Genomic DNA, 22,459 nt, shown 5'->3' on the forward strand with positions numbered 1-22,459 from the left:
TTTAAGGACACCCCTTCAGAAGAGATGTTTCACTTTTATCTTCAACACATGTCAAAGCCCCTTGCGTTTATACAGAGATCAAATTCCTGTGAAAAATGAATTTTTTGCTGCAAACCCAATTTCATTCTATCTTCCAAACAGTGGGTGGATTACATAACAATGTTTCTGTTATGAAAATTTACGGAAAAATTGCAATCTTTGTAGGAATAAATTAATTACTCCAGAGTGAGTGTACTTAGATCAATTAATTTTTGGATAGAGTTAGACTTATCTGAATTGTTTCTTGTGCAATTATCACTTTTTTATTTTCAAAATTTGTGACAGTTCGTTCACGCATTGCAATCCAGATATTTTCTTTCTTTTATTTAGGAAAAATTGCCAGTTTATAAAATTCTCCTAAGTTTGAAATTCGAGGCAAATTGATCAGGAACCGCCACTGCCACTTACATCATAACATTGGGAGTTGGTAAAAACTTGTCAATCAGCCTATTCCCTCCATTTTTAGTAAACAGTTGTGGAGTTTGTTGCAAGTGTGGAAAGGTTAGATCTATTCCTTGAAAAAAGTGAAAATGGGTCGAAATTCAGTGATTATGAACATGAAGTGACAGATTATTGTAATTTGGAAGAATGACTTGAGATAATATGTAACTCTATTCCAAAATTCATTGATATAAGTACATCCATTCTGGAGTAATTAATTTTTTTTTCCTATGAAAATATAATTTTTCAATAAGTTTTCATAACAGAAAAATTGTTATATAATCCACAGTTTGAAAGATATAGAGATTGGGTTTGCAGTAAAAAAAAAAATCAAACTTCATTTTTCACAGGCACTTGGTCCTTGTATAAAAATCAGGTTTCACGTAAGTAAAAGGACAGGAATGAAACATCTATTTTGAATGGATGTCCTTAAACTTCAGGTAGAAACTGATTTATATATATTATATTATATTATATTATATTATATTATATTATATTATATTATATTATATTATATTATATTATATTATATTATATTATATTATACTTACTTACTGGCTTTTAAGGAACCCGGAGGTTCATTGCCGCCCTCACATAAGTCCGCCATTGGTCCCTATCCTGAGCAAGATTAATCCATTCTCTATCATCATATCCCACCTCCCTCAAATCCATTTTAATATTATCTTCCCATCTACGTCTCGGCCTCCCTAAAAGTCTTTTTCCCTCCGGCCTCCCAACTAACACTCTATATGCATTTCTGGATTCGTCCATACGTGCTACATGTCCTGCCCATCTCAAACGTCTGTATTTAATGTTCCTAATTATGTCAGGTGAAGAATACAATGCGCGCAGTTCTGTGTTGTGTATTATATTATATTATATTATATTATATTATATTATATTATATTATATTATATTATATTATATTATATTATATTATATTATATTATATTATAATATAATGTGCACCTGTCAGATTGATGGTGTTCCCTTAGAAACACTTGACTTTTCTCCCTGTCTATTTCACTCGAAGGTAGGGATCGCAATTCGTGGTGAATAAGTTGAGGGTGGACCGATGATGTGAATTTTTAACTCACGCAAGCGGAGGAGCCCACATAGGGATCAGGGACCGCGGTGCAAATTGGTTTCGTTAGGGGCAGGCAGGCAACACTCAATACTAGATGAGCATTCATCCACGGAGCGCGCCTCAATGCAGAGTGAAGCCTGAACCCGATCCACGGGCCACGGCTTCGTTTCCTGGTTCACTGCGCTCCATGCGTTTAAATTCTCGTCTTGTCTCGCTTTTATCGAGACTGCGGCAAATTAGCAACGCTGCTGCGCTAAATTGACAACCGCGCTTTGTTTACATAGTATGGCTCTAATTAATTTCATTGCCGTTCCTATGATGAACAGTTTGCAGTGGCGTTACATGGACAGAATTCAGTGACGGCGTCTTGTTTTCAATCGGCTGTTTAATTGCGATATTATTTAGTGTTAATGGAATTGGTGGCAGTGAGATTTTTTTACTGGGTTATTTAATGATGCTGTATCAACTACAAGGTTATTTAGCGTCGAGATGGTATTTTGTCTGGATGATGCATAGAATTCGCCATAGATTATCTGACATTCGCCATACGGTTGGGAAAACCTTGGGAAAAAAACAATTAGGTAATCAACTCAAGCGGGAATCGAACCTACGCCCGATCGCAACTCAGAATCAGCAGGCAAACGAGCTACCGCCTGAGATACGCCGGTAGCTTAATGAGATGGTATTTGGAGAGCTGAGACAGGATATTTAAGGTTACTCCCGTTTCTTTGAAAGTTAAAGAACAGCAATTAGGCCTACTCTATAAATATCCGTTACCGGATTCAAATGAACGATATAATTTCTATAGAATACAGTAATTATTATCACCCACTAACAGTTCAATCAATTACACGGCTGGCCTGCACAGATTGTGTGGCAAGAACGTGCATTGATTTCTTAACGTTCCCATATGTATTGGAGAGTATAATCCAAAAACGAGTTAAGTCCACTTTTATGATTTTACAGGAGAAGAGAAAAATAAATGCACATATGTATGGTCATTATTTCGATTTTTAAATAGAAAATATATTATCTTATATATTTATGTACGAGTATTTCTAGACAAATAACTGAAATCGTGCATTATGAATATTTGAATATCACATGACTAAATATTTGGGTATTCATCAAATATGGCTAAATCCTTGGACTAAGCGTGTTTTTAAATGCACTTCTTTATTTATAGAAAATAATACTAGACTACTGTAGTTTTTTTTAATGTTAATATATGAAAAATTCAGTATACGGTCAGTGCCTTCAATTTGACAAACAAAATGAATAATTTTGTGAATGCAACTATTTAACATATTTATTTATGTACTTCCTTACTTACTTACTTATAATACTGTCATAGAGTACCATATTCATAGAAGTCCACACCTGTGGAGTAAAGGTTAGCGCATCTGGCCTCGAAACCAGATGGCTTATGTTCGATTTCCGGTCGGGGCAAGTTACCTGGTTGAGTTTTTTTCCGGGTTTTCCCTCAATCCAATATGAGCAAATGCTGAGTAACTTTCGGTGCTGAACCCCGGACTCATTTCACCGGCATTATCACCTTCATCTCATTCAGACGCTAAATAACTTGAGATGTTGATAAAGCGTCGTAAAATAACCTACTAAAATAAATATTCATAGAAAGTGTTTATTCCACTGACTCATCTGGATAATAATATACTGAATCGGTCTGCGTTTTATTACAGTATGTAAAATGCAGTAATAATTCTGTAGAATTCTTGTGCTTCAGTACCAAAAAGTACTTCCGAAGCTTTTGAATATTTTTCGCTTTCTCTGAAGAGACTTGACTGGACGATTTGATTACATGCACTTCTTGTAAAAATATCGCCCACATTATCCCTCTTTTCAGTACACTACAACGAATGGTTTCATCCCAATCATATCGATTTCGAACACTAATCTTACTTCTGATAAATTTGTTTCTTTCATAAGTGATCACTTCCTGCTGTAATATCTTGAAAGGAAGTACTGAGTTAAGGTATTTTTGACATTGATTTGTAATCTTTAACCTTACAGTCAGATCCACCTATAAGTACAGCTCCATGAATCTGCAACACTTTGTAGTAGGCTTCAGATGCCACTAAAGTCTCATTCCTTTCTTCTCATGTCCAAATACTCTATCCGGGGCATGTAACTATGGGCTCTTATCGGAAAGAAGAGTTCCAGTTTCTTCCATTTTGTCTTCGTAGCCATGTAACCACATAATGAAGCAAGAACTATGTAATTTTTATTTTGGGAAGCTGCAGTACTTCATCAGTAAATAGTCGAATCTGGTTTATATCATGTGGAACAAGGGATTAGCAAGTTCTGAAGGTAAAGGATGGATGCGGAAGCAACTTCGTTTGAACCCCTGGAATGCCGAGTTTCTAACCAGGTATTAAATGTTATGTTCTCTTCTATCTTTTCTTCCTTTGAGCCGTGATATTCCATGCAAGTAAGGCTATACAACCAAACCTGCCTGCTGTAAACCACATCATCACAGATATTTCCGAAAGTGGTTGATTCTGTTAACAGTCAAATACTACCGTGACTGATTCTGGTCGGTCACTTCTGAGATGAATGTAGAATTTCTTAGCTCTTGACTTTGCAATCATATCTTTTTTATCTTTTTCTAGATTCGCTAACTGAAATTTTATGTTCTGTTCTTCACAATAGGAACATACATAAAAACGGGGATTTCTAAAGCCTAAATTATACCAGTAGAGTCAGAAAGTACCCCGAACTTCGAGTGACAACGCCATGCTCTTTAGGCAACTTCTCTGCCTTGTCCAAGTGGTATGTAGCCTACACTAAAGGCGTATAGACTTACAGCGTATTCCGAATCTCATCGGTCCGGTGGCATCAATGACGTCACGTTGCAGCGAAATAAGGAACAAAACTGCTGGAAGGATCGATGGCTGTCATGGCGACTGTATAAGTTGTTGTCTGTGCTACGCTAGCAAAATTTTGCGAAATTTTCGTACTGCCATCTCGTTCAAAGAAAAGATAGCATAAACAAGTTATTTCTTGAACCGGTAGTAATAACGGGTCCGTTGACATGTTTGCTCATAAGCCATTAACATATTGTTTTTACGTTGTGCTCATTACAAACAATACAGAAGAACACACCGCCATGACACAACAATGCACGATGTCATTCGTCTGCTAATTCCCGCCCTATACAAGAACCAATCAGATTCACTGATGGCGGCTGATGGAGACTGCCACCACTTCTGGAAGCTGGTGGCACCGGTGCGACACCGGTGGAGCATCAGTGACTCCAGCGGTGAAATTCGGAACACCGTGATGCCATCAGATTGCTCAGCGCTGAGATTCGGAATACGCTCTTAGTGCGCCGATCGATCAAAGGGGAAAGTAATGCTTGAAGTATCTTCGATATCCATGGTATTGTACATTTCGAGTTTATTCCTGATGGTCGAATTGTCAGTAAGGAGACGTATGTTACAATTCTTCGACGTCCTCGTGATTTAGTTCGACGAAAAAGACCCAATTTGTGGCAAGGACAATCATGACAATATCCCAGGACATGGGTCGCTCTTGGTTAGCGAATTCCTCGCACAACACAAAATGCCTGTCATCCACAGCCACCATGTTCTCCAGATTTCGCTCCAGCAGATTTCTAATTATTTCCAAAGGTAAAATCCCTACTCAAGGGATGGCGGTTTGCGTCAGCCGAAGAGGTGAAAATTCATGCTACGCGCGCTCTGCGGGAAGTGACCGAAGATGAGCTGCAGTGGTATGGACGCCCAGGAGGCGTACTTTGAAGGTGGTGTTGTGTAAATGGTTACATGTCATCTGTAGCAAAGATATCTACATATGTTCGGTTACTTTTTGACTCTACTAGTATGAATGAGCATCTGTTAATTTTTTTAGACTTCCAGTGATAGACCTACTTCATCTTTTTTAATGTTCAAATCTTGTTGTAAGTAATGCCTTACAGATTTGTTAAGTACGTAATGACTTTCACGGCATTATATTGAGATATATGGTTCATGATATGTTCAATAATTTTTGTATGTTTTATAAACCTTGTCTTATCCGTTCTCCCACGTCTATCTTTATGACTGAATACTTCTCTTTCCTTAGTGATCTAGTCAGTCGAGCTAGTCTGGCCTTAGAAACACAAGTTATAGACGGAAAGCTTTTGCACAGTCTTGAACTGATGCCTTATCTTTTGTAAAAATACAATACTTAATTTGTACAGATCTGTACCTCGTTGAGTTCTCTTTCCTTTTCTATTGCGTTTTGGGTAATTTATTCTCATGTATTTAATAAGAAAATTGTCCTGTCCATATTTGTTTCTTTGCTTGTATAATAGAGTAGCAATCATATGCGAACATTCTTTAAAGTCCCGTTCTGCGCATGCACCAAGAACTAGGATAGTTTTCTAATCTATTGCCTATGGACTGAGCGTGTTTTCAAATGTCATACACAATAATACAAACTTTCAGACAGGGACTGGTGTACTTTTCTCCTCTTCTACAGGCAAAGTTTATTTCTCCTGTCAGACATTGTGGAACGAAGTATAGTGTCCCTTGCACCTCTCTCGCCAAAGAATGTACTCTCGGATTGTTCTGATTGTGCTTTCACTTAATTGTATAGGTACACAAAAATTTAATTTTGCGTGTAATCATATATGCTGCATTGTTATGGTGAACTAAGTTCATAATTAGTCTCCTGCTATGAAGTTACTCCGTGTTCAGCGACAATAGCGCCTTTAATCAAGCGATTCGCAATTACATTAGTAAATAAACGTGCGACACAAATTTCTCGGAACGTGTCAGAGCTCTCTAATAAATCAAATTTATAAAAAAAAAGTAACTAAAAATATATGTGAAAGCATGCCGTAACATTGAGCAAACACCGTAACGTACATTTCTGTCCGAGTAATTCCGAGGTTACTTCCACCAACTAATCAGCACATCGCTGTCGATATTTCCTTTCAGAGTTATGTTGAAAAAATCCGGATCGAGACCACTATAATACGTACCTCAGTAGTAAATTAGCGTTATATATTTTGCAGTAGGCCTATTTGAATATTCTATATGACTAGTTAATGTTTAAGGCCCAGTTGTACGATCGCGGAATAAGTCTTGGAATAATTATCCGTGGATTAGCCTAACTATAGAATAAATGGAGTATCGTGTTGTATGACGTTCGTCCATTCCAAGGTTATCTATTCCATAGTTAGCCGAATTGGAACAGAGAGTGACAATATTTTATATATTGTTTTGTTTATAAAGTATATTCAGAATACTAGTAATTGTTGAAATATATTTTCTGAACATATTACTATTTCGTCTACAGAGTTTATTATAAAGAAATGAGTAAATCAAAATCAATTAGAAATCAAAACTATACGACAGAAGATACAAACGACTATAATAACGTGCTAGAAAACAAAAAACTGATGCCATAACGTCCAAACAAAAAGGCAATAGCACGGAGTCTATAGCTAGGTTATTACTTACAGTAATGAAGAACGTACTGCGGGCTAAAGCAGGGAGATGCACTATCACCTTTACTTTTTAACTTTGCTCTAGAATATGCCATTAGGAAAGTTCAGGATAACAGAGAGGGTTTGGAATTGAACGGGTTACATCAGCTTCTTGTCTATGCGGATGACGTGAATATGTTAGGAGAAAATCCTCAAACGATTAGGGAAAACGAGGAAATTCTACTTGAAGCAAGTAAAGAGATAGGGTTGGAAGTAAATCCCGAAAAGACAAAGTATATGATTATGTCTCGTGATCAGAATATTGTACGAAATGGAACTATAAAAATTGGAGATTTATCCTTCGAAGAGGTGGAAAAATTCATATATCTTGGAGCAACAGTAACAAATATAAATGACACTCGGGAGGAAATTAAACGCAGAATAAATATGGGAAATGCCTGTTATTATTCGGTTCAGGAGCTTTTGTCATCCAGTCTGCTGTCAAAAAATCTGAAAGTTAGAATTTATAAAACAGTTATATTACAGGTTGTTCTGTATGGTTGTGAAACTTGGACTCTCACTTTGAGAGAGGAACAGAGATTGAGGGTTTTTGAGAATAAGGTTCTTAGGAAAATATTTGGGGCTAAAAGGGATGAAGTTACAGGAGAATGGAGGAAGTTACACAACGCAGAGCTGTACGCATTATATCCTTCACCTCACATAATTAGGAACATTAAATACAGACTTTTGAGATGGGCAGGGCATGTAGCACGTATTGGCGAATCCAGAAATGCATATAGAGTGTTAGTTGGGAGGCCAGAGGGGAAAAGACCTTTGGGGAGGCCGAGACATAGGTGGGAAGATAATATTAAAATGGATTTGAGGGAGGTGGGATATGATGATAGAGACTGGATTAATCTTGCTCAGGATAGGGACCAATGGCGGGCTTATGTGAGGGCGGCAATGAACCTCCGGGTTCCTTAAAAGCCAGTAAGTAAGTAAGTAAGTAATGAAGAATGTAATACTGATATTATAATATTACCATATGAATTTGTTTAACATATAATTTAAATTATTTAAAAAAACTACAATTTATTAGAATGATGAACGTGTAAACTATTTTTACCTGCCTGTCATATGTTCCAAATCATCATAATTCCAGCACGCTTTAAACGGTGTCCTTTTTAGACTGAATCTTGCCAGAAATTAATCGCCAAACTCAGTTAATAGATAAAGTCTATGCCTTATTTTCTTTTGTTTCCACGCTCTCAAAAATACATTATATGGTAATTAACCATCACTGACAGAGATTCATGTGTACTGCTGCTGCCATTTTAAATTTTATTCTCTAGATAAAAAATTTAACAGCGACTGAAACATGACATAGCTTATTCAAAAGATATCCTTCGAATAACACACTATTTGAGTTCGTATAAAGCACTTATTGCATAACTATAGAATTAATTTTAACAGGACTTTATTTCTTGTTCGTACAACTGGGCCTAAATAAATTAAATAATCCGAAATAGGGATAAACATTCATTTAAGTAAGCTATCTACTTATCAATGATATCATGTCGAACACTCCCTACTTATTTATAATGTGCATCTATTTTTAATATTTGTCTGTGTGATGTGCATATATTTTCAGTTGGTTATTTAACGGCTCTATATCAACCACTAGGTTATTTATTGTCGATGGAATAGCGAGATGGTATTTGGCGAAATGAGGCCGAGAATTCGCCATAGATTATCTGGCATTCGCCTTACGGTTGGGGAAAACCTCAGAAGAAAACTCCAACTAGGTAATTTGTCAAAGCGGGAATTGAACCCACGTCCTAGGCGCAGCTCCGGATCAGTAGGTAAGCGCCTCTGCCGACTGAGCTACCCCGGTGGCTATGTGAAAATCTAAGAATTTGCTCAATTTAAAGGGGTTTTTCCAATTAGAGTAATCAACAGTTCCCTTGTTAGTGAACTTTGCACACGTCGCCTGTTTAGCAGCGACAGAATTTTTTGTTTCGGAAGTAAATTATTGGGTTACGCAGAATTTAATTGATGCGCAATCATTCTTCTTTTTGTCCCACACCATTGACATCGTTATGACACTAAATTATTTTTTTTTCTGCGAAAGAAAATATTTATTTCTAACATTGAATATCAGTACTCTTCGAGAGACGTTTCACTTTATAACTTGCACACCACCTGGATGCGAAACCAAAATAAACTAGGTCTGGTTGAATTTAAAATTTAAAAAATATTTAACACATTAATTTGGACATTAACAGTTTACACACATAAGTAAGCAAAACTATGAAGGAATTTCTGAGAAAAAATAATGAGCTAGGTGCAACAGTAACTGAAAATATAATAAGTAAATTGCGTTGGACGTATTATGAGACACATTTTAACTGGAATTCGAGTATGTAAGTGGAGCGGGAGGCGCAGAAAGTAGACACTAACACGTCGAAGCCCCCCTTTTGTTTGGCGCCAGCTGCTGTGTACTGTAAGATAAAAACAATAGAATTACGATGTAGCGTGGGACAAGCCATTGATATGAGCCCATTTTACTGCCTTTAAATTTCAATTGAATCGTCACGATACAGGTAGTTCAGTGTTAGCGCGCTGGACTGATAAGCCAGGGACCCTGGTTCAAATTCCGATCTACTCTGAATTGACAACTTGTGTTGGTCAAGCTTATGGTCCAGGCAACACAGGGATTATTCCGGATATGCTGGTTCCCCTATGACAACCCAACAATTCTGCATTGTTAGGGACCCAGAAAAGAAGAGAGCGGCATAAAAATGTTGGTCATAGCGGATTAAACATCGTAATATTTTTAGTGGTAAATAAAAAGTCTTAAAACTAAATAAATGATGAAAATGTAAAATATATTGACAAAACAGACACTATAATAACTAACACCCACTTGTAACAATTTACTATGTATCCTAGTGTTATCAGACAAGAAATTACACACTTAGGCTAACGCAACCACTCCAGCTCTAACTTGACAATTCTAGCGTAATCTTAAAATTAACAACTGTTTAGACCCGTGCAAATATATTGTAACTTTAATCCAATATGGCGACTGGTTGAACTGGTTTAATGATGATGCTATTTGAGTCATAATAAAATCCAATATGGCGACTGGCTTCATCATGCTATTAAACAAACTTTTTAAAAAAATCTTCGAAAGTTATATTTCGTGCAAAATATTGCACAAAGAAAACTTATTTAGCGTAAAATTTCTTACAAAAAGCAAAAAAGTGCTACATTTCGTAGAAAGAAAGCGATTCGCTAAATTTTGTTTAACTTCGCGAACATAAAACACATTTACAACTATTTATCTTACTGCATACATCAAAAGAGCAACTTCCCTGCTTAAAAAAATCGCACTAAAATCCATTAACGAAATTCGAGGGTCCCTATACACCATAAATCTTTACGAGTGTAATGTTAATTTATATTCACTGCCTATGATGCACTCTGGATAGTCCCTGACGAACTAATTGGTCTACGCTTCTTGGCACTAGCGACATCTATGAGCCACGACTGCTCATCAGAGTCGGAGCAAATGACAAAGTTAAGGACGCTGCCATCGCACAAAAACATTCAATGTGAGTGAGAAATGGCCGAAAAATTGTGCCTGAATCCCTCTGACGGATAGAGTTATTTTACGATACGGGACCTTCAGCTCCACTTCCCGTCTGAACGAAGCCATGCATCCACCTCGATCGGGCCTAAATCCACGAACCTCGCAATTAATGCAAGATATGACAACCAGTAGATCACAGGAAACAATAACGATGAGCGAAAATAATATTTATATATTTTTAAGGACGTTTGTCTTAATTTTATTATTTTGAGCATTCTTCCATAAAATGTATTTCCAACAATCAGCATTGAGTATTTTACAATTCATTTTGTCTTCAGATAAATCTAATTTAATATAATAAAATGTTTCAAGTTCAATATATAAGACATACTACATAAAACTCATGAAAATCTATTTGTCATGCATATTACAATGTACATGTTTAATTTAATCGAGGTTTAGATTACGTGTTCTTAACAATATCTGACGATGCCGAAAAGGCGAAAACGTTAATATTTTATATACAATGTTATAGCAAATAAACATTTGCAAAATAGATAAATCTTATAGATTGAACTTGAAACATTTTATTAAATCGGCATTGAGTCCATTGTCTTTCCCGTTGCAACTTGTCCCTACTTCATTATAACCGCAGCTCATCAGACGTCCCTTCACAATTCGTTTGACTGTTCAATCGATACTGTGTAAACATGTAATGAGAAAGTATGTGCTATTCACACGGCACGCCATGAAGACCAGACGTGTGAGCTCAACATGATGTGAGCATAACGCCATACTATCTGTGTTGTTAGGTGGCGCGATACAAGCGTCGAATGTGGGATGATGTTGAATGCAAGTCGAAGCTACAGTGTGTGCCAGAATGTGGGGAGGAAACGAAAGGAGAAAGCATTAAAAGAAATTGAAGGAAAGAAAGCTAGGAAAGAGACTGTCCAATGAAAAACATGCAATCTTGATTAATTACTGAGAAACAGTTAAAGAGATATGCCTTAGCGTCATAAAACCAACTGTAATGCAAATATATACAGATGAAATAAAGAAAGTGTTATATTAAATAATTCGTTAGAATCCATATTTAAATCACCATTAAGCCACGCTACATCGCGGTCGAACACCTGAACCAGCTGTCGTGGTAATGTCACTGAGGGGCAGCCTCCGAAACATGTCTGAATTTTATCAATTTTAATAATCATCATTTTTAAAGTGTTCATACAACTGTGATATATATTGTATGTTTCTTAATTCGTTAGAAATTCAGTAGAATCTCTCCATCCCTTCGTGGCGCGACGGTCCATGAAATGTATAGGCCGACTAGCCGGCAGAGGTGAACTATCATCCAACCAGTACGGAGATAATGTATGGTCAGCACGATGATCTTCCAGCCGATACAGCTGGTTTTCGAAACCGGATTTCGCTATCTAGCGTAGCTCCCCAAATTTGTCTATACAGAGTGGCCCAAAAGCCACTACCCAATATTGAACTTAGATTATATTTTCAATCTTCCCATAGATTTCAAATTACCCGCCTTTTATTTTCATCTGACAATTTGTTACTGTTACTAATGTAAACACTAGAGTGCACCTATAATCAATCAATTAATTATGACACTAAAGTATCATTTTACCAAGCGATCTTTTTTTTTTTTTAATTTTAATGGATGGTGACTTTTGGGCCATCTTGTATGATGTCTAGACACCGGTACCATACACTGGCAGAATCGTCATGAAAAAATTCCTTCTCCGTGAGGACTCGAACCAGCGCTCATTCCGTAACGCGAGTCCAGGCATGGTACCTTACAGCACGACGCTACGGCGCGGGACGTAGAATATCTCGGCAAATGTTAAAAGATTCACTCATAGCAAGGAAGTCATCTAGAAGACCAAATAAATAGTGGTATGAGATCGTAACATGCCAATAGACCCAATACCTGACAGGAGGAAGAAGAAGAAGAAGAAGAAGAAGAAGAAGAAGAAGAAGAAGAAGAAGATTCTAGTATAGTGGCAGCTCTTAAGTTCGACAGAAATCAAGTTCGACTGCTTACGTAGGAGAATTAGACACGCCCCTAAACGGGCACTAAGAAATGGATTTACCATTTGAATGGAAATTGGTCCTGTGTCTTGTAGTGATGCTTTTGTTAAAGGAAAACAGAATATTTTATTGATTAGGAAATCCATATTGATCACTGATTTTAAATTAATGAACTTTTCTTTTTCTATTTGAGAATTGTGCCGTTTGTGAGACGGAACTGTCGAAACCCACTGTGGTACTAGAAGCGCAGCGGGGCTGGCAGGAAATGCAAGTACAGTACTGTATTCGTTGATGGATAACCAATAATAATTTGTATTCATTTCACCTGCCATACCCACTACCCTTATTGGTCAGAACTTTCAGTTCTGTTCTGTCGAACTTAGGAGAGTCCACTGTACTAAGACGAGATATCAAATATATGATGCTCTATTCATTGTTGGCTAGGCTTTTGGCTTCTCACCAAAGAACCGATATTGGAATTTCGGCAGACCTTCGTTCGTGCCACACAGATTTGTTGCCTTGCATGATTCCTGCATTGTAATATTATTGCCTCCGGAGTTGAAAACTGTTGTTAAAGACTTTCCAGTGCCACACACAATAATATCACCGCCTTACATGGGAGGAGAAGGGTGCCAACAACAATTGAAAGCCAGAATTTACTGCTGAAGAGCTGCGGAAGAGAAGGCATATTGCTGGACCTGCTGTAGCGACTCCTTGACGACATTCTGATGAGTGGCGTGTTGCGGGCGATAAGGAGCAGCTTGGCATAACTGCTGTGTACAGATGCGGTTTATGGCAGGCGAGACCCTTCCCATGCAGATCACAGTGCGATGTCAGTAATGTTTGCCTAGCTTGCTGGAAGGCAATTCTAAGCCGATGACAGGATGATAACGAGAAATGGCGGGATGAATACGGTGGAAAACCGAAGTGCTCTGAGGAAACCTGCTCGACAAATATGAGAAAGCGTAAAAAAAGTTAATATCTCACGTGTCTTCTGTAGAATAGTCGTCTTCTTATGGGTCTTAAGCGTTTCGCGACTGTTCTGTTCTTTATCCGCTTTGATAACGTAAAGTGAAAAATAGCAACATTGAAACGAGTATTGTAATAACCACCTTTACTGCATTGAGTGTCGTAAAGTGAACTTTACCGCACTGAGTATCGTAAAATAAAAATTTTATTTGTTATACACATTAATGGTAAATTTTCACAATTCACTTTTCCGCTTTAAAAAAGCTAACAATTGTGTGTACTTACTGATGTCCACGTTTTTCTTCAATGAGATCGTACACCGCAGCATAGAATAATAAGCCCATAGAGAACTTGAGTTCTCCTTTTCACTTTTCGCTGAAAAATATGCCAGCATAACCTTTTCAGAAACATTCTCTACCTTTCTTTTCTCAAACTTCTCATAGACCTCTTCATACCTCTGTCGCAATTTTGTTGGAATTAATAAATCAATAGCATTTGCTGCTAATTCAATATCATTAACACTCATATTCGTAATATTCACGGTAACAATACCGAAGATAATAACATTCTTCAAATATTTCTCGTACAAGGCCCTCTGCTTGAATCGATCAGCTACAAAAGCAAATGTATATAGCCGGCCATAAAAATTTTACATTTAGACAATATTTAATTTTATATTAATTTTTTTATCAAAGTAGATAAAACTTTGTACGATACACATGTCGTAACTTCATATTAGGTCTGCTAGTTATTCATACTCGACTGGTTATCAAACTCGTATTGTAAAATGAAACGTTACGACATTAGTATCGTAAATAATTATTATAGTGTTGCCAATGTTAGTGATAGCCTATTCCTATTTGCAGTTTACTTAATTGTAATTCCATTTAAAAGGCATTGAATGAAATTTAGTGTTCAACTGAATAAAATTAAACTTTTCCTTTTTCGTATTCTACACAAAATGAATTTTAAAATCGTAATAAATAAAACATCTAACTTCATTTATAAACTGCCTGGTTTAAGTATAGGCCATGTATAGGCTAATAGCCTATTATTAAAAATACTGTAGAGTTGGTACTTGAGAAGGAAGGTGTTCAGAGTTACTACTTGGAGGAGCATGGCTTAGGAGTTCCACGTTGAATCACTAGTCAAGCTGGACATAATAATTTATAAGTTTTTAACGTAGAACGTTTATGTGGGCACCTATTCGCGTTACCATTTTTGTAATACTCTAAACCAGCGGTGACCAAAACTCGAACGACAGTGATTACACGCGAGAGACAGTCTGTGAAGTAAAGAGACGGGGGAGAGGTACTTGGCATGAAAACTACAACCAGTGGTGGTTCGTGCACTAACACTGAGTTCATCAACCCGCTAATAAAAATCGCAAGCTTTGCTGTATCAGTAATGTCATCAAGAACCAATAAAATATATATTTTTTTTAATATTCCTCATGAACACAATCAAAAATCTGTTGAGTTCTCTTCTGGATATTTAGTCGAGAAAGCGCAGTTTTTTCAAAATTAATTAATAACTTTCATTGGACAAATTATTTCAACCACCTTGATCATTTACGCTTTTAAAAAATTCTCCTCCGTTGGAAGGCTTAAGAGAACGAGCTATTTCGTTCGCCACTAGATAGCTGACTTCCTTACAATTTATTTATATCATCTTTCTCTTCATGACGATGATTTACGGTTGATTTCAGTTCTTGGAGTTTAATAGCTCGTTTCATTACTAAACTAGCACGTAATATTCAATCAGTTTCTCTATATTATTATTATTATTATTATTATTATTATTATTATTATTATTATTATTATTATTATTATTATTATTAAATCAATAACTAGTAAGTAACTGATGACAATCATCAAAAGATTAAAGAAAATTAAAATGGAGATATAGCGTAGTCTAGTAATTATTTTATCCTTCAAGGAAGATATAGGTCTATTATATTCAGGCACGTAATAAGAATTGTGGTAACACTGGCTGATAAATAATAATAATAATATAATTATAATAATAATAATAATAATAATAATAATAATAATAATAATAATAATAATAATAATAATAATAAGTGTTATGCTGTGTATTCAGCGTAATGCCTTGTAATGTAGCTTCTATATACTAATACTAATTGAACCGTTGAGCAAAGCAACATATTACATTTTCTCCGACAGAACGGCGAATAAATTCCTCTTCCCATTCTGTACGAAACCTTCTGTTCCTGCTAGAGACAGAGGGTTTGTACAGCTACATGGTACCGACGCTGCTTACCGTCAGTACGTGAGCGAGACAAAGCGCAATGTACAGGAAACTCCCCTTACCAATATGAATGTCTTTGATTACACGATGTAATCACGATACCCAGTTTGGTCACCGCTGCTCTAAACGCTTCCATCTCCTTAGCGAGAGCACGTCGATGCAACCCACAATGTATAATTGTTTCTCAGTGGAATCGGGCCGATGCAACCCGCAGCATATTATTGGAAAAATAAATGAAATTTGAATATTATTACATGCATGATATGACTAGTGATAGTGGCTTGAGAAGCAAATGCTGCATTTATTTTCTTGCGTTGGTTACGATATTCATGGGAAGTCAAAGTCCTTTGTTTTAAGATTATGTTAAAATGATTCTTATCAATTGGTGGCCTATGATTATTTGAAATCAAACAACCACCAACCACTTAATCGTTCCACGCAATTACAGAGATCCTTCGCATCCCCTACTATCTTCTTATGACAACACCTACTACAGTACAGGAAGAAATAACGTCACTGTTTCCTATTGCACATGAAATGTGATATTTTCCTCATTTGTAGCTCCAATAAAAACATAGTTACTTGAAAAATGATTATATTTTGTATACTGAGTGTTAAAAAATAACGTTTACAACGTTTCAGGGATAATAGAGGAGGTAAAAACAAATATCTTTTGTAAGTGACAGAACTTTGGCAGATGCGCCGTTTATTGTGTACGTAAGTGTTAGTATAGTCCGTAAAGAACAATACCAATTGTCGTTTTAGAGGTGGTGTTCAAACTGCCGTTCATTGAAGGCATTGCACAACTGGTACCTTCGTATTATGGAGTGTCTGCAACGCTCAAAAAGGCCAACATTTTCTCTAATAACATGTGCAGCTTTAACAACGCGAGCAACTAAGTCTTCTGCCGTATCGATCGATGTCTCATACACAAAACGTTTCACGTCTCCCCACAAAAAGAAATCCAGTGGGGTTAGGTCCGGTGATCGAGGAGGCCACTGTACCGGCCCACCCCTGCCAATCCAACGATCGGAGAATGTAGGCTTTAAGTTAACTGTAAACTAATATCCTTCAAAGTTATAAATAAAGATTAAATTTCTTTAAGCCTTAGTAATCAATTTACTCCTATAGAATTGCATTCTATTACCATATAAAATATGAATATAAGTTCCTGACACGATGATCAAAGTGTGGAGGGGCACCGTCATGCTGAAACCATATTCATTCTCTGATGTTCAATGATATATTTTCTAAAAGTTCTGGTAGGGCGTCGCGTAGAAAAACAAAATAATTACCACCACGGAGACTGTTAGGCAACAGATAAGGCCCTACAAGATGGTCGTGCACAAACAGAACTAATCAGTGTGTGTTGTGACGGAAGTCAAGTCATCTATCCTTCAGGCCATCTAGCGGCAAAACGGCGCATCTCCTAAAGTTTTGTCACTTAAAACAGATGTTTGTTTTTACCTCCTCTATCATCCCTGAAATGTTGTAAACGTCATTTTAACACCCTGTATGTATATACCTATGTCATAATAATGCCCCAGAACATGTATCATACACATTTGTTAGAAAATAGGAAATAGGAACATGCAAGTAAATAAAAAGAATTTTGTATTTTAATGGAGTTAAAAGAATTTACCATTATTTTATGTTAAGTGAAAAAGAAAGTCAAAAGATTAAGAATCATTTCAGACGTTGTTACTTTGCCATTATTTTATGTTACATGAAAAAAGTCAAAAGATAAAGAATCATTTCAGACGTCATTCTTATATAATACATATTTATAGGGTTGGGATCTCGTTATGTAATTTACCCGCACAGCCCTTCTAATTTCTACGCACTTAGTCCACCTCTTAATGAGCTTCTGAATTCCGTCCTGGAAGAATTTTTTCGCAGACCACTCTTGTATTCTTATCTAAATGAAACTTCTACCTCCATCTTTCAATATAGGTACTAAAAAGGTGGGAATCAATTCCCGCTAAGTCGAGACTACATGATGAATGGTTGAAGATCTTGAATACACTTGTTTTGTTAGCCATGGGAGATCAACCATTATCTTGGAAAAAAAATCATATCTTTTGGAAGCTTCCCACGCCATCGGCTTTAGTTTTCGCAATATTTCACCAATATCTGTTACTATTTACTTCTTCCTTCAGATCTGAAATGAATCAAAATTTGACCATTCATATTCCCCCCTCCCCTAAAAAAATATTACCACAAGCTTTCCTGCAAAAGACTGAGTCTGGAACACATTTTTGCTTTTGACAGTGATGGATGTTCTCACAACGAACTCTGCCGTTTACTTCCTACTTTACAGTAATGGTAGCCAAACGAGTTAGATACTGTACTTAATTCCTTCAGTCTCATAACGTTTCAAGAGATTTTATGATCGTTCAAACGTTTCAGTTTGAGTGCTTCTGTTGGCTAGTTCCTTTGTTTTATACTTCTTCTCGTAAAACATTTTATGTTGTCACAAAAGTAACAGGATTCTTAGTTTATCGTTCTTTAAATGTTAGAAACATCATAGCATGCAATGACGAAGATGATCCTTGGGTTAGTTTTTTATTTTATAATTTGTACAAAACTCGAGAGAGAGAGAGAGAGAGAGAGAGAGAGAGAGAGAGAGAGTGTGCTGTGATTTTGCAAAAGATATAATTAGAACTTTTCGTGGAAATACACGTTTTCAGAATCGCTTATAACTAGAGATAATCCTACCTACTGTAGTTTTCTCAAAACACGGATTCGCGAAATACGGGTTTTCAGCTGATAAAAGTGAAACAATTATGTTTCAAGCCCTTCCAGGTCAAGATATCAAAAGTTTAATCTCGCGAAATAACGCGAATTTTTTTTTTCTTTTAGCACGAATTTATTGGAAATTAATGTTTTCCAAAAGAAATTCTTCTTTTGATTTAAAGTACCAAAAATATATATTTATTACAAGTCACATAAATATGTAGGTACGTGAATTAATGTCATAAACTTTGGTAAAGCTAAGTTCCCTGCTCGCTGTAGCTACTCTAGGCAGCCATAGCAGTAACTGTAGTTAACTGGATTTAGAATTTTGTATTAATTAGTTACATTTTCTTAAAAATTGTAAGCGATTAATATATAACGTTTTGCGTTGATATTTATGTACAAAATTTTCAATTTAATATTCAAACCCTATTTCAATGAGAATTCTGAATCTCTAATATTCAAACCGTAGTTCAAGTGTCTTTATTTTTAAATAACCGTAGAAATACTCTGATGATTTTTTAAGCCTATTAGTTTATATTATTCATTCAAACTATACGAGACTGTTACACTAATTTCTCTCCGCAATAGGTAAGTATTGGTAGAGAACTGCAACTGTTGTTAAAATGTACAAAGTTTCGTAAGATTTCAGTGATAAAAAAATCTCTAATCTTTGTAGTTATATTCAATAATGTATTTTGCATGATGAGAGTCAAAAAGTCATTTTAAATGCGAAATTACACCGAATTTATGTTTTTGTGCAAAATAGCACCAAAAAAATTAACCAAGTTTTATACCGACATTTAAGATATTTCTTCACCATAAAACAGGATCTCTACTTATAATTAAAATGTGGCTTCGGTTATACCATCTGTCTGTCTGTCTGTCTGTCCGTCCGTCGTGTTCAGAGATTTCTCCTACTGAATTGAATTATGCTCATATTTATTATATGAGTCAATTTTTCCGAGAATAATAACAACATAAAAATTCATGGCTTCTAGTGAAGGACAGCTTTTCTGCACTTATCCCACAACTGAGCTGCATATGTTGCTATTCCTGACTCTTTTGCATTTCAGATATTCAACTGTAACATTGAAGTCACTTACACTAATATTGGAATATTGTTTCAGGTATTATTGTATAATAAGAAAAAAAAATAATATCCATGTATTCAAACACTAGAACTTACTATGTTTTAATAAAAAATATTCACTTCAAAATAGCAAACATTTTTGGAGATAATCAGTTTTTTGAACGTCCTGAAAAAATTACTGAAATGGCCATATGGGGTTCTGCAATTCACGATTCATCTATTTTTTATTATTTCACTAGTACTTCAAGAATTGAACAGCTCTTGATAACGAATCCAAACCATTGATTGCGATATGCTTGCCTTCCCTGGTAATATTACTATAATGTACGAAAGTACATATGATATTTCCATGCAGGAATTCTGCATTACCATATGGTGAAGAATGGGTAGAATTGAGAAAAAATCTCTCCGGCACCAGGATTCGAACCCGGGTTTTCAGCTCTACGTGATGACACTTTATCCACTAAGCCACACCAAGTTCAATTTCGATGCCGGATTGAATCCTTCTCAGTTTAAGTTTTACCTCTCTATTCCCCTTTGGTGGCCTACCCTCATGTACTGTGTCACAGAATATGACAGGTGCACGATGTCCAACACTATGTACAGAGGTGCACTCATTGCGAGTAATATGATAAGTGTAAGTAACCACTTCGTGATTCAAGACGGCGCCATGTTACCTCGGACCTCGGCCACTTAGTCACTCGTAGGCCAGCAAAGGGATACAGAAAGGTAGAACTTAAACTGAGAAGAATTCAATCCGGCATCGGAATTTGAATCCAGTGTGGCTTAGTGGATAAAGCGTCAGCACGTAGAGCTGATAACCCGGGTTCCAATTCCGGTGCCAGAGAGAATTTTTCTCCGTTCTACCCATTCTTCCCTTGTATTTTTTTATTTTATTGAGTTATTTTACGACGCTGTATCAACATCTAGGTTATTTAGCGTCTGAATGTAATGTAGGTGATAATGTCGGTGAAATGAGTCCGGGGTCCAGCACCGAAAGTTACCCAGCATTTGCTCGTATTGGGTTGAGGGAAAATCCCGGGAAAAACCTCAACCAGGTAACTTGCCCCGACTGGGATTCGAACCCGGGCCACCTGGTTTCGCGGCCAGACGCGCTTACCGTTACTCCACAGGTGTGGACTCTTCTCTTGTAGTGCGTAATGTATCCAGTACCTACTTAGCCCGAAACGACGCCCAAATTTGTTGAAATAAAATATTTTATAGCTGTCGGCCCTTGTGGCTCAGTGAAATGATGATTTTTCGTCAACACATCTTTGATCCCCAAGTTTCTGCATCTGCGACACTATGCAAGAACTACAAAATCTCGAATCACATTGAATACCATGCTAATCTTGAATTATAGTTATTAGATAATGTCATGACAAGATAAAAAGTATTTTATTTTAAAGGAGGTGCGTGTTGTTGCAGACGGAGGTGTGCTCCAGCGCGCTGACCGATGTTATCCACGCAGTGATCAACGGCACGGACGGCTGCCTCTTCTGCTTCGGACACGCGCGACTCGGTAAGTCCGCTCATAGTCCATTCTTACTCCAAGCTCCAACTTGCAAGTTGTCGGTTTCAATTTTCAGCAGAGAAAAAAGAAGAGTTGGGGTTGTACGGGAGTGGAGTGGGTTAATTGGTTTATGGATATTCTATAACTGTTGACGGAGAAGCAGCAGAAGTGTAATAAGTAATTTTGTGTGTTGACTCTTCTTAATTGGCCTTCAATTAAAGGAATTTGCCTTTGAAGCTGCTCCAGACTTACTGCCGACTTTCACTTCTCTTTTTCACAAGTTAAGAATTTTCCCTCACCTCGTCTGTGCAGAGCGAGTGAATTTCGGCATGAAATCTCCCCACGCAAGAAACACCCGGGTGGCGTATGTCAGGAGACGGGGGATGTTCTAATTTTAAATCTTCTTCAAGACTTATAGGATAGTATCATTTTCGTGACATTTCAGGTTTCACTGCAGTTCACTTGAAGACAGATATCTGTACCGTGTTACTTGCGGAACTGTAGTACTTCCATCCGACATTCAAAGAAGAGAGCAGTTTAAGATACGATATGTTACTTTCTATAAATCTATACTGTCGTTCTTGACTACTATGGTTAGAACTGTATTGCCATTCCGTCCACATCACCTTACGTAGCGAAGTATGCCATATTGATACAGAAGAGCCGGCGACTACTTCTGTTTCCATGGGAACTTGAAAGAATTCAGTACGGTTATTGGTTGTAAGAATAAGCTACTGGATTTTCCATTTTCTACTGTTAACCTTGAAGCAGAATGCAGCGAGAGAGGCTCAGATGGGAAGAACTTGCTAAGGAGTTTCATTTCATTCATAGTGTTCTGCCCATGGACAGGTCTTTCACTGCAAACCCAGCATTCTTCAGTCTTCCCTTAGTCTCCGCATATGATCCATATATCTTAATATCGTCTATCATCTGATATTTTCTTCTGCCCCGAACTCTTCTCCCGTTCACCATTCCTTCCAGTGTATCTTTCAAAAGGGAGTTTCTTCTCAACTAGTGACCCAGCCAATTCCTTTTCCTCTTCCTGATTCAGCATCATTCTTTCTTCACCCACTCTTTCTAACACAGCGTTGTTTCTTATTCTGTCTGTATGTCCATTTCACACCCTCCATTCTTCTCCATATCCACATTTCAAATGCTTCTAGTCGCCTCGCTTCGTCGTCATGCCCATGTTTCTGCTCCATGTAATGCCACAATCC

At 36.8% G+C, this 22,459-nt stretch overlaps 1 protein-coding gene across 4 annotated transcripts in view; it reads left to right on the plus strand.

The window, feature by feature from the left end:
- Positions 1–22,459, plus strand: part of LOC138706411 (kinesin-like protein CG14535) — a 572,747-nt gene that overhangs the window by 501,783 nt on the left and 48,505 nt on the right. For all 4 annotated transcript variants that reach the window (XM_069835685.1, XM_069835681.1, XM_069835683.1 and 1 more), the window contains exon 5: positions 21,158–21,251. In XM_069835685.1, the coding sequence (XP_069691786.1) occupies positions 21,158–21,251 (94 nt within the window). The remainder of the gene's footprint in view (positions 1–21,157; positions 21,252–22,459) is intronic.

The sequence above is a fragment of the Periplaneta americana genome, chromosome 9 (genome assembly GCF_040183065.1).
Source record: "Periplaneta americana isolate PAMFEO1 chromosome 9, P.americana_PAMFEO1_priV1, whole genome shotgun sequence".
NCBI lineage: Eukaryota > Metazoa > Arthropoda > Insecta > Blattodea > Blattidae > Periplaneta > Periplaneta americana.